This window comes from Rhinolophus ferrumequinum (genome assembly GCF_004115265.2).
Source record: "Rhinolophus ferrumequinum isolate MPI-CBG mRhiFer1 chromosome 15 unlocalized genomic scaffold, mRhiFer1_v1.p scaffold_54_arrow_ctg1_1, whole genome shotgun sequence".
Classification (NCBI taxonomy): Eukaryota; Metazoa; Chordata; class Mammalia; order Chiroptera; family Rhinolophidae; genus Rhinolophus; species Rhinolophus ferrumequinum.
The window spans coordinates 17,559,858-17,573,314 of record NW_022680357.1 but is presented as its reverse complement, the minus strand read 5'-3'; the positions used below and the strand labels follow the sequence as shown (position 1 = coordinate 17,573,314).

Here is a 13,457-nt window from a genome sequence, read left to right as displayed (position 1 = left end):
AGATTCACGTGTTTAATGTATATAAAGACAAGGAAAGGATAGTGCCGAATCCAAGAGGGACATTCTGCACAATTCATATGGTGGGGTCCAGAGGGAAGGGCCCAGAACACACACCAGAACATGTACAAAAATAATTTACACAGCAGCCCCACCTGCAAGGATGCCGTGGGTCTGTCCCCTGCCCCCAGGGCTTGGGGCACACGACAAGAACCAGTCCCGTGGGAGCTAAGCAGAGGGGCCACGGTCCGGGGGGTGGGGACACCAGTCCGGAGGGGCTACGAGGAAGCCTTGTGGCGGCTGGTGGCCGAGTGTGAGCTCAGCAGCTTGTCCACCATGGTGCGCGCGTAGCGGAGCCGGCTGGCCAGCTCCCGGGAGCAGCCGTACTCCTCCAGGAGGCTCAGGCGGTACGTGCGGAAGTCCCGCTTCTCATTGATGTAGGTGACGGCGGCCATCAGGGGGCACAGGATGAGTTTGGTGTGGTCCTGGGGGGGCGCACAGATGGAGGGTGATGGGGGACGCCCAGGGAAGACAGCCCCGCCCCCCACTCCATTCCTGCCGCCAACTCACCTGGAAGAAGTTGATCTGCACGCAGCCGTTGCTCAGGTGCAGGACGATGGCGCTGCGCGTGCGGAACCAGGTGCGCAGGTACGGCAGGCGGGCCAGCTCGTCCCCTTCCCGCGGTGTGATGTTGGCGCCCGCCTTCAGCAAGTGCTCACTCATGTAGTTCCGGAAATACTTGAGGAGGGTGATCTGGGCGGAGAGAGAGAGGGCGTCGGGGCTGGTGGCCGCCCTGCTCGGGCAGCGCCCCCCGCCCTGGCGGCGCAGGCACCCCCAGGACGCGCACTCACCTTCTTTAACAAGGAGTTGGGATGCGAATTCACCGTGAGGTAGGACTCCGTGCCATCACGCTCGATGTACTGCAAGCTGTCACCGTCGTTGTAGAGGATGAGGCGTGTGGAGTCATTGAAGAGCACGCCCACGCTGTTGTCGCACAGCTGGTACCCTAGCAGTAGTGGGGAGACCTCAGAAAGCGGGCAGGAGGCCTTGGGTCGCCCGGGCTGGAGGTGGGACAGTTGAGAGAGGAGGAGCCGGCAGCCAAAAAAGGCAAGAGCCTGGCCGAGTCCAGGGGTCAGGGGCCACACGCGGGAGAAACCTACCGAGGCCGTACTTGTCCGAGTAGTCCACCCACTTGCTGACCCAGAAGATGGGGATGCAGGCGGGGTCCTCGGCCTCCTCTGGGATGGAAACAGGAGACGGTTGTCAGGACCACCTCTTCCCTCAGGTGGCCACACAGGGCAGGCTCGCTGGACACCACAGGGCTCAGCCAAGTGGCCCCGGGCCCCCAGAGCAAAGCGGGCCCCTGCCCCCGCAGGCTCAGACAAGCAGCGGTGCAGAGCGCCAAGCCCCACTCGTTCATTCAGTTGACCCCGTTAATCAAAGGCCGACCGTGCGCCAGCCAGGCACTGGCATGGGTGCAGTGAGTGATGACAGAAACCCCGCCTTCACCGACAGAGCTCCTCAAAATAAATATGGACAAAGTATTTAAGTTGCTTCCATCATGGTGCGTCAGTGGCTGGCGGATTATCTAGTTTCCCAGTTTTGAGTGATTTAAACATTGTGAGAAGACAGACAACTACAGATGTCACACTCAGTGTCTGGATAATCCCTTCTGGTGAATACAGGAAACTAACACGGAAACTTGGGAACACATCAGGTGAGAAGAGCTATGCAGAAAGACACAGCAAGTGCAGGGGGTGACAGGGCTAGGAGTGGGGGCCCGAGAGGGGAGCTGCTCACAGAGGGGGCACTGGGGCAGACAGGTGAGGGCTGAGAGTATGAGCCCTGCAGGTGTCTGGAGGGAGGGCGTTCCAGAAGGAACAGAGAGAGCCACGCCCTGAGGCTGGAGCACGCGTGGGTCTGCGACTTCGCTGTCCTGACGGCTAACCAGGAATTCACCGGCCAGAACAAACGGCGTGTACAAGTGTACAAAGGCAGTATCCTGAGGCACTGGAAGAGGGGCACGCGGGACAGAACACGAGTTCGAGAAAGGAAAGGGCCGGACCCCGGAGGGCCTTGGGCGCCAGGCTAACTCACGGGGGTTTTAGTCCACAGGAAATGGGGAACTGACCCTATGGAGACAGGCCCGGATGAAGCAGCACACTGCAGGCTGAGCCTGCCCTGCCCTCTCCGGATGCCCCAGGGAGCCTCCGCAGGCCCCGCAGTGCCCACCTTGCCTCACCAGCCCCCGCTCTGAGGGCTTGGAGGCATTGACGCTGTGTAACTGCTGCAGCATGTCACCAAGGTGGCAGCCAACTGTGTCCGTCGTCTCCCGGACCGCTGGTTCCTCCTTTTCTCGGGGCCGCTCAGACACGGGGTTCCCCATGCCTAGCAAGAAGAAGATGGGACACGGCCATTAGCTGGGCACAAAAGCAGCAGATGGGGAGAGGCACGGGACCCTTGCCACAGCTGGCGCTCTCCCCAGAGAAAAACTCTTAGCTGCCATTGCTTTGGGTAAACTGAGTCAGTGCCAGGTTAGTAGAGCGCATGCTCTAAGGACAGCAACAGCACTCACTGGCACCTCCAGGACCAGGCCACGCCCTTTAGGACCCAGAGTGTCAGACACTCAGGCCTCTGACGCTGCAGGTCCCTCAGGGAGACAGCTCAGAGGTACCAGCAGCTCGGAGCAGTCCGCTGCAAACTGAGAACTAAAAGTATCTTCAGCTCCCGAGAGACTAGAAGTGTGGTAAACCACAAGGAAGCAAGATGAGGACTTTCATGAAAACACAAGAGATTCTTCCAACCTCAAATCTGCTTTACATACTTATACACAACCAAAAGGAGTCTAGAACACAGCTAGTCCACAGTGCAAGCCTGACATGGGTTATGTTTGAGCGGTAGAAGCATGGATGACTTTTATTTATGCTTAAATATTTAATTCTCTCCCCTCCAATACGTGCTCATTCTCCTATGAAATTCTTCTTAAAAATATTTAGAGATCAGAGTTTTCAATTTTAAAGAACTATGCTGTGATAAGGACTTAAGTGTAAAAGAATATTTGGGACTTGGACACATAGGACAGTCTCACAGTAGCTCCCAGCAAGGCAGGTATTAATTACAAAGAGAAAACAGTCACTCTGCAGGGCAGACACCCATCAGACCCCGTGATCTGAATGACATCACCAGTACAAAGAAATGTCAATAGGGAATACATACCAAAAGAAAAGAGGTGATCCTTACAGTAACAGTATTAGATTATAACCGAAATAAATGAATTTATGCGCTGAATTGGTGTACATTAACTTGGGGCTATATCTGCACAGGGAAAACAGGTAATTCAAGTGATTTTTTTTTTACACTATATATCCTTAGTGAAATATATTCCAAGGACAAACAGCACTGCAAGAAAATAAAACACAGGAACTAGTTTATATATGCTGCAAAATGTAAGTCTGTTAATATAAGGACACAAGGTTTTCAGTCTAAAAGAAATACAAATATAAAATTAAAGAAGTAAAAATCCTGTAATATTCTATTTGAATCAGACACCTGTAAATTACCGAAAGAAAAGTAGCAACTCCACAGTGGAGAAAACGATGGCTGTATGACAGGATTGTGTTGGCGTTTAATTTCCTGAACTTCGTAACTGTGTCATGCGCTGTGGTTATGTAAAAGAATCTTTGTTTCTGGAAACATACACTGAAGTATTAAATTGTAAAGGACAGGACGTATACAACTTCCTCTCAAATAGTTCAGAAGGAAGGGAGGGACTGATCGATTGATGAAGCAAACGTGGAAAAATGTGCTAACTGTGGATGTGCGTGAGGCGGGTAGAGGAGGTTTTGTCTGTTACCCCTTTTCGTAAGTTTGAAATAACAAAATAAAACGTTGAAAAAGTGTGAGTCAGAAATATCATCATAACTCAAGGTTTTCTCCCCCAAATTGTGTACTTCCTACTTCTGTCTTCTGAAGCAACAATGACAACGTGATCAATGGCACGTGGTTTTATACGAAAATGTCCATCTTTTTAAAGGGACACACACTGGCGTGCACAGGGGTAGAGTGGTAAGGTGTCTGGGGTAACATGAAAATACTGCAAAGGAACAAAAAAGGAGAGACGAAGCAACTGTGACCAAATCTTGGTAAGTGGGGGCCTGGGAGTCTGCTGCCCTCAGCTGAAGGTGTGTATCTGAACTTTTTCATAGTTTTTCAATGAACCATGCAAGAGTGATGCTAAGAATTTTTTAAGTGGTCAGAACTTTTCAGGTGTGGCGTATGATCTCTTTTGGGGCCTGATGAGCTGCTTTGGGGCCTGATGAGAGGGCCGAGGGGAAGGGCGTTTGCCACAGGAGGATGGGGCCGCGGCTTCCAGGACCAGGGCCTGTCCTACTGCACCTGAGATCTGCGGCCACCCACCCACACCGCTGAAGCCCAGGTGCTCTCCGGGGGCTGCTGTCTCCCCAGCCCCCACTTTACCTTTATTGAGCACTGAGAGGGGCTTCCGGCTGCTGGGGTCCAGGCTGCTGGGAGCGATGGAGAACCTGGGAGGGATGGTGAGGCAGGTGATGGGGAGACGGGCGGGGATGTAGCCAGAAGTGAAGAATTCGTCTTCGAGCAGCTCATGAATGGTGGGGCGCGCCGTGGGATCCGTCTGCAGCATCTTCTGGATGAGGGAGGCGGCCACGGGGTTGATGTGCTGGAGCAGAGGGGAGAGAGAGCTGTAGCAAGATGTGCTGGGGACCGAGCGTGGTACAGCCACATGCAGCCCTGGTCTCCAACACGCCCGGCAGTGACAGAGACAATGCCAAGGGCCCCACTGCCGGCTGTACTACACTTCTCCTCCCTCATGAAACTCAAGGTTGATGTGAGGTCATCTGGCCCTGAAGTTGCTCTTGCTTGCTTCTCGCCACGAGGACAGATAGCACTTGACAACACACCTTCTGAGGTCACAGACCTCAGAACTGGTTTGAGTCCCAGTTCTGTCCTGAACACCAGCTGTGACAAGGAACCCAACTTTCTAGGGCTTTGTGGTCTTCATCTGTAAAATGGGGGCCCAGCACAAGCCTGGAGCCCTAGAGAGAAGACTCCAGGGGGTATAACCTAGCACGGTCACAGGCGCTGTAACAGCCTGGCATTAACTGCGCACCTACTAGGTGCCAGGAAAGTACTCTAAGCACGTTACATACGTTAACTCATTCGACGCTCACGAAAATGTCTAAGGCGTGGAGCTCTCTATTACCACACGTCTCCTGCAGACGAGGAAACTGAGGCACAGTGAGGTCGAGCACCTAAGAACACACACGTGGTAAGGGGCAGCGCCAGCACCCACTGAGGCTGTCGGGTCGGCTCAAGGACCCACACTCTGAACCACCTCAAGCTGTGTTCGCCTGACAGTTCAGGACTGTCTGTCCCTAGGGGACAGGGCATGCGGCCAGGGCACCAAACTGGAAAGCGGCCATAGGAACAGGCTCTTCCTTTCGATGCACTCAGTCTGGTGGTTGTGGAAACACACACCTGTGCATGCACAGTGGTCCAGGAGTGCTTACTGCCTGCAAGGCACACGGTGAGCTGTTAGCCACGTGACTCCACTGTACGGACGGGGGCTACTGTAGAAGCTCTGGGCCCCCTGCCCTTTGAATCACGACAGTCAGCTCCCAGAGCTCCCGCGGCACCTCTACTTCTGTCTCCTGCTCCCTGTCTTTTCTGTGATTGTCTTTTCACACACCTTTCAGGTTGTCCTCGCAACCTTTGGGAATTGACAAACTGCCCCCGGGGGGAAGAAAGCCTTGTGCACACATGTCCAGTTCTGTGAGCCGTTCCAGACACGGACCCTCTGAAGCTTGGCAGCTAGCTACCCAAGGAGTGGGGTTGACCCATCTGTGTCCCCAGAATCTAGCTAGGCTCAGTAAACAGCTTTTCTTTGGCGGGGGGGGAGGGGACCCAAAATAAATGTCAATGTCCGGTGTCTTTAGTCACCTTGGGGATACTGTAGTCGTTCTTCTTGATGCGGAGATAGGTCTCTTTCAGGCAAGACGTCTCAAAAGGCGGTTTACCCACTAACAAGGTGTACCTGGAAGCACAAGGTGGGGGTGGCTCAAGGCTCCTGGCCAAAACACTGATGCAGGAGAAATCGTCTCAGGGCCAGGCCGGAGGCCAGGCACCCTCTGGACACTCCCTCTGACCCCGAGGACAGTCCCCAAGAAGCAGGACACTGGTGGGAAGAGCCCTCAGCAGGAACAGGCAATGAGCCCAGGGGTCCTATGGGCCAGTGTTTCTCGGCATCGGCCTGCACTTTCCCAGGGCCCCAAGGTGGGTGGGCTACGGCTCCTGCAGAGGCAGCTCCATGCTAATCGTCCTGTACTAAAGCCTGAAGCGTCCATTTGATGAAAAAGCCCCACTGGAAAGGAGGATGAAAGCCGCTGCCACAGGCTATCTCTGTCTCTCCAGGATCCAGCCGACACCAGTCAGGAAGGTGACACCTGAAAGGCTCCACGCCCCCAGCTACCTGTGACGCCCTGACCCAGGCAGACCACGGGCACCTCCTCCCACCAGCTCTCCCGCCCGATGCTGCTTTCTGGATCCGCGGCTCTAGAACCTCACTGTGCACAAGAACCAGCCAGGGATCCGGCTGAAATGCAGGTTCTGACCCAGCTGTCTGGGCCCTACGAGTCTGCATTTCTCAAAGGTGGACCAGACACCTGTGGACCAGACTTTGAATGGCCAGGCCTATGGCAGATTGGTGGAGACCTTCCCTCCCCTGCCCCGGCCCAGGCTGTCGGAATCCTCTAGGACACACCAGTGACAGGAAAAGAAATGGAAACTAGGCTTTGTTTGGGGGCAGTCTGTCCTCTGAAGTGGACTTTCCACGGGCAGGTCGGTTCATAGGTGAGATTTCCAAAGGGGCCCCTGCAGAGGCCCAACTTACATGATGCAGCCGATGGACCACACGTCCACCTCGAAACTGTGTCCCTTCTTGCTCAGCACCTCGGGAGCTATGTAATTCGGAGTCCCACAGAGGGTCTTCTTCCGTTCCCCGTCATACTCGACTTTGGTTGCCAGTCCAAAATCCCCTGGGACGGAGAGGAGACACTCAGGTGCGGGCTCTGTCCTCTGTCCGTGTGGACAGCCGGCTCAGGTGTGACCTCCGAGAAGGGGGTTCTCGCATCCCCCGAGCCTCTGTTGCTTGTGTGCCCAGGAACCCTCCCAGCATGCTGGCCAGGGAATGGCCTCCCAGGGGCCCTGCGAGTCCTCCTCCTGGAAAGGAGAGCTAAGATGGGGATAGCAAAATTCAAATGTCTTCAGGGATCAAGCAAGTGAACTTCCAGACTGTGACGAGGCACCTTTGTGGGGTAATAGGGAGGGGTGGGGACTGTGGCAAACCAGATGGGGTCTGAAGGGGACAGCCTTTTCAGCCCAGCAAAGAGCTGCCCTTAAGGAACGCTGTTCCTGCTCTGCTGGACTGTTTAAAAGGGGCCCCAAGTCAAAACTTACGTCAAGCCTCCCAATTTAAAAAAGGGGAAACAAATCCAAATTCTTTAGGAAAAAAAAATACTGTGTAAGAAATAACATGTGTTGGAGAGGCTGTGGAGCAAAGGGCCCCCTTGCACACGGCTGGTGGGAATGTAAACTGGTGCAGCCACTATGGAAAACAGGATGGAGGTTCCTCAGAAACTTAAGAACAGAGCTACCACGTGACCCAGCAGTCCCTCTTCTGGGTATCTACCCGAAAAATTTGAAAACCCGTGTTCATAAAGGTGTATGCACCCCTATGTTCATTGCAGCATTATTTATAATAGCCCCCAACAAGGAAACAACCCAGCTGCCCTTTGATGGATGATCGGACAAAAAGGGGGTACATATAGACACAGTGGGATCCCGCTCAGCCACAGGAAAGATGAAACACTGCCATGTGCTACAACATGGATGGATCTGGCGAGTATCCTGCTAAGTGAAATAAGTCAGACAGAAAGGGACAAGAACTGTTTCACTCCTATGTGGCATATAAAATAGAAAGCAACAAACAAACAAACTCGTAGGTACAGACACCAGAAGGGTGGCTATCAGGGGGAAAGGGGTAGGGGGAGGAGGAGGAGGGGACAGGGAGTCAGAAACGTGGCGTCGCAGGGAAACAGACTTTGGGTGGCGAGCACACAGTCAGTCCACAGAGATGTCCTGTAGAACTGCAGGCTGAAATTCAGAGCCGGCCGTCAGCCGGGGCTGCTGACCACCGACCCCCTCCCTGTCCCCTCACCCCCACTTTGTAGCGCCCAGCACCTCACCTATTTTCACCTCCAGGTCCTCGTTCAGAAAGAGGTTGCCCAGCTTGAGGTCCCGGTGAATGACGCGGTTCAGGTGCAGGTACTGGCAGCCCAGGACAATCTGCCGTAGGTAGTAGCGGGCCTCGGGCTCGGTCAGGGCTTTCCTGCGTTTGTGCAGCTCCAGGAGAGACTGCGTGGGGGAAGGGGAGAGGAAATGGGGGGTCGCCACCGAGGTCCCAGGGCGGCGGCGGCAGCATCAGGTGAGGGAGGCCCAGGACCCCCTCCCATTTCTTCTCCAGGACAACCAGCCTCTGGCCTCTCCCGAGCCTGACCACAATCGTTCAGGGCAGCCCCTCTCCCACTAGCTCCCTGACTTAGGACGCCTATCTCAGCTCCCCTCGGCCTCTTGGCAGCAGCAGACCCCTTTGCTGACCCTCCCAAGTCTGGCCCCACCCACGGTCTCCCAGATCCAACGCCACTTCGGAAGCTCCCGTCCACAGCACCCCTTCCCGGGGACTCCACCTTTAGCAATCCGGAAGCCCTCGGGTTCATTACCAAGGTTCCCCCCAAGTGGCCTCCGCCCTCGCCCACACGCAGCGTCCAGGAGCCACCGTCCCCAGCAGCCAGCACGACCGCGGCTCACGTCACCGGAACCCCCTCCCCCGGCAGCTCCAAGCTCGGCCGAGACGTTTCCCACCTCTAAGCTCGGGGTTCCCAGCACCTCCTAGCCCCGGGCGCCCCTTTTCCGGCAGCTCCGGGTCGGAGCGCCCCAAGCCCGGCCCCCAGTAACCCCAGTGCCCCCGCAGCGACACTCACCCTCCGGCGGCAGAGCTCCAGCACCACGAACACGAAGTCGTTGTCCTCGAAAAACCCGTGGAAGCCCACGACGTGCTGGTGGGCGAGGCTGCGGTGAATAGATATCTCCATGGACATCTTCTCCTTCTGGTGCGGCTTCAGCAGCAGCGACTTGGGCACGATCTTGCCCGCGAACACCTCCTTCGTGTCCGCGTCCGAGATCTCGAAGCACTTGGCGAAGCCGCCCTTCCCCAGAAAGCGGCCCCGCAGGTAGCGCCGCCGGCTGCGTGGGTCCACTAGGACCTCCGGGATCTCTTTCGCCGGCGGGCCGGCCGCCGGGGCCCCGGGAGCTGCAGCTCCGGGGCCCCCGGCTTTCCCTGGTTCGGCTCCTGCCCGCGCCAGCTTCCCTGCAGTTGCCGCCGCGTTCATGTCCCCGGAATTGCTCAGCGGCCCTAGCAGGGTCTGGCCAGAGGTTTGACACCGCTCGGCTCCTCCTCGAATTCAAACGCGGCGCCGGGAACGTTACAAAGGCCTGCGCGCTACTGATTGGCCGCGGGGATTTAAAATCCAAACCCGCCCGCCGCGCGGCACTCTGGGAGCGCTCTGCCCGCAGCAGCCTTTTAACCTCACGCAGGCGGGCTGGGGGGGTCGGGGCAGGACACACGACCTTGAGTGACGGGGGCTCACCCACAGCAGCCACGTGGGGTGGCTGGGCAGCCAACCCGAGGAGAGCGGGAGTGGGGGGTTTCTCCCTTTCTCCGCCGCCTGGGACGCTCCTGCGCTCACAGGCACCTCCTCCAGGAAGCTTCCCTACACCTTCCTCCACACCCACCCGCCTTCTAGAACTTAACCTCCGGATACAGACCGGGCAGCGCCAAGAGGTAGCCTGGGAGAGCCTTGGCACAAGCCTCCCACGCCATCAGCTCTCTCCTGCGACACCCCAAATAAACTAAAACCGAAGCAAAACCAGGATGCTGGCCAGGAATTTGCACGTTCAGGGCAAGGCCCCTCCTCCCGTCCTGCCAGCACTGGCTGCTCCTGGAACCTTCTGGCTTACGGAGCAGCTCTACTTAACCCGCGGTGCAGGGGCCGCCGGGATCACCCTCACCTGGGAGCTTGTTAGACCCCACTCAAGGCCCAGGGCAGACCTGCCGGGAGAACCTGCCTTTCCATCTGCCTAACGAGTCCTACACACACACAGGTTTCAGAAGCACCGTGCAGGGCTCCACCGTGCCAGCAGGTCTGGCTTGCTCAAGGCTGGATTTCCCAGTGCCCAGGGAGCAGACCGGTTGGCACAGTGCCTGGCAACCGGTAGGCCGAGGCCAACTCTGGCTCCTCCCTTTTTAAAATGACTCATTTTACAGCACTCAAAAATCAACAGAGCTCACATAAAAATCCAGGTCTGTGGCTTTTCCTGAAAAAAGCTAGCAGCTCTGGCAATGCTATGCCTCCATACTTTCCCAGCTTGTCACTGGTCCCCGCTGTGGCCCCTTTGCCCCTTTGACTGTCTGGCTTCCATAGATACATGAGTGGCAACCCTGGCAAATCACCCAAGTCAGAAGCCCTTCTCTGTGTCCCTAGCGCCCCACGAGGCGTTTGATGGAGCCTAACAAGAACCCCCACGTTCTGAGTCGCTCTTTAGCTGCCTCCCAACAAACTGAGAGGAGGTGATGACGTCCCTCCTACCCCATGTCCCAGGCTCCCAGAGCAACGCCAGGTAAAAAGGGGTGACAAACGTTTGCTGAATAAAAGGGAGTTTAAACAAAAAATTAAGTTATTATTCTTTATCCTCGTGGTGTGTAGTCTTCTATTTCATCTTTTTGTTGAAGTTGATTCTACGTACAGAAAAGGTGTACATATCATAATTGCACAGCTCGGCGACGTTTCACACACTGGACACACCCATGTAAACAGACTGAGAAAGAACGCTGCTGACACCCAGAAGTCCCCTGTGCCCTGTGTTGGGGGTCCCCAAGGCCACCTCCTCGTTTGATGACATTACAGCGAAAGACTAGGAAGCAAAATCAGCCAGGGGAAAGGCACAGAAAGCCAAGTCCGGAGGGAAGCAGGCACAGGCTCCCCGGAGTTCTCTCCCAGTGGGGTCACACATGTTGAATTCCCCAGCAATGAGCTGTGACCACACATGCCAAATGGTGTCTACCAGGGGAGCTGACTCGGTGCCCAGGGCTTTACCGGGGCTGCTCACGTAGCGCCCCCTGCCGGGCACACCGGATTCCAGATTACCACAGGAAAGCAGGTATTCAACAAAACCACAGTCTACACACACAGCTCAGGCAGAGTGAGCTGCTCGTCCTGTAGGGAACGGTGAGAAGCCTCCCCCAGTCCAAGTTCCCAGGCGCCAGCCGAGGGCCAACCCGCAGCAGGCCTTCGTAAGGAGAGCAGCCTCAGGCCTGCTGTTACCTTTTCTGCAAGCTCACCCCTTGGCCCAGGTGCCTTTGCACCAGGATCACACAGAAGGGTCAGGCCAACCTGCAGGACTGATCTCAGTACCTCTTAGGGTCCTGGATTAGCCAGTTAAAATCAAAGAACCCCGCTCACCATAAAAGCCCACCTTCGAAAGCCAGGTGGCCTGCTCCTTGGTCTCTGGGAGTCGTTTTACCCCAGGCACTGAGGCCGGTACAGCACAGCTGTGGCCAGGGAGTCCGGGCTGACCTGCAGCCTGAACCAGCATGGTGATGGGCACACACAGTGTGACCCAGAGGACACATGCAGCCCCCCAGAAACGAGCTGGGGATGTTAGGGTACCCCAGGAGGGACGTACACTAGTCAGGCAGCAGAGGTTCATAGGTCCCCCGGGACGCCTCCCTCCTATCATGGGGCCCTGCCCTGGGGTTGCCAGTCCAGTCTGAGAAACTGGTCCAGTCCTCGGTTTCCGAGGGACTGCATATGGGGAGCCTGCGGGAGCCCAATGGGAGCCAGTTCCACACAGTGTTGCTTGCCCAGGATACCAGTTTATCCATCACATGAGTGTGGATGGCACCTGGAGGGGATCTGCGTGGACAGTAAGGTCATGGTGCTGCCAGCTGTGCCCCCCAGGTCGTGCTCAAGGGAGGGCTTCCAGGAGGAGTTCTGCAGAACAAAGATATGAAATGCCCTCCACCTGCCCAAGGCTCCCCGGGGCCAGGTTTTTGCTTTTGCTCCACTGTTACAAAAGCAGCGTGTCCGGCCCATCCGCAATCCTAAGTCTGCATTTGTCAGTCACCTCTTACTCGAATCCAGGCCTTCCATCTGGAAGGACTGTGCGCAAAAGGCATAAAAGCAAGTAACCAGAAAGACGTGTTCAGGAATTGGTCAAGATGTGCTATGCACTGAATTGTTGTCCCCCAAAATTCACGTGCTGCAGCCCCAACCCCAATAACTCAGAACAGGACTGTATTGGAGATGGGGCCTTTAGAGCGGTGCCTAAGATAAAACGGGGTCCTTAGGGTAGCCCTAATCCAATATGACAGGTGTCCTTAGAAGAGCGCAGGACACAGACGCACAGACAGAGGGGTGACCACGTGAGGACACAGGAGAAACCAAGGACAGAGGCCTCAAGAGAAGCCAAACTTGCTGACACCTTGATCTTGGACTTCCGGCCTCTAGAACTGAGAGACAATCAATCTCTGCGGTTGAAGCCCTCCCGTCTGCGCTATTTGGTTACAGCAGCCTGCGCAGACTCAGAGAGGATGAAATCCTGAATTCTCAACAATTTCAAAAAGCTTCTCCATAACCTCCTCCCCCTTTTATCCAGAGAGCAGCCTAGAAAAGACGAATCGCCTCCTAGAAACAGCCACACTGGAGTAATCAACCTACCTTACCCAGTGTCTGTTCCAGGGAAAGTGGGGAGGCAGAGTCAGGCCATTGGCCGCTGTGCCAAGTTGCAAATAATCCAGAAGCAGAACAGTGAGCTGTTCCCCAGAGGGGGCCCAGAGGCTCATGTGTCAAAAGCAGGAGGAGGGGTCACAGTCCCCACGATGTGGCCTCCCCCGATTGGCAGCTTTTGGCAGGGATCACAACTCAGGATGCAATTCGCCTCTGCAGCAGAGAGAAACGGCCGGTCAGCAGCTTGATTTCAAGGGTCCCATCAGAGAACAAACCCTTTGCTGTGGGCATCTGTATGTGACCCAGATGGTCCAGCTGGCAGCTGCGATGTGTGTGTCCATGATTCCGAAAGGTCCTAGGTCTCCTGTGGTCCTGGGCCTAGTCCAGTCCCGCGCAGATCCCGGGGAAGCAGGCACAGAGCATGGCGGCCGGTCTGTTTTCAGCTTCCAGTCAGGCCCCACCAACCAGGATCAGTGAATTCGGGATTCCCAGGGAGCCAGCGGCTTTTCTTCTGCAGCAGCAGAGGCAGAAGCTGAGTGCCAGACAGCCATGGTCCAAGCCCAAGTGAGAAGCGAGGCTTCC

At 56.0% G+C, this 13,457-nt stretch overlaps 1 protein-coding gene across 1 annotated transcript; it reads right to left on the bottom strand.

The window, feature by feature from the left end:
* Positions 1–9: 9 nt before the first annotated feature.
* PLK1 (polo like kinase 1) lies at positions 10–12,797 on the bottom strand. The gene is made up of 10 exons (XM_033101798.1): positions 9,072–12,797; positions 8,277–8,445; positions 6,923–7,067; positions 5,974–6,067; positions 4,474–4,693; positions 2,230–2,385; positions 1,158–1,235; positions 849–1,003; positions 568–750; positions 10–482 (listed from the first exon to the last, which is right to left on the bottom strand). Exons 1-10 carry the CDS (start codon positions 9,477–9,479, stop codon positions 276–278), a joined length of 1,815 nt encoding a protein of 604 aa, XP_032957689.1. The 5' UTR covers positions 9,480–12,797; the 3' UTR covers positions 10–275.
* Positions 12,798–13,457: the final 660 nt, after the last annotated feature.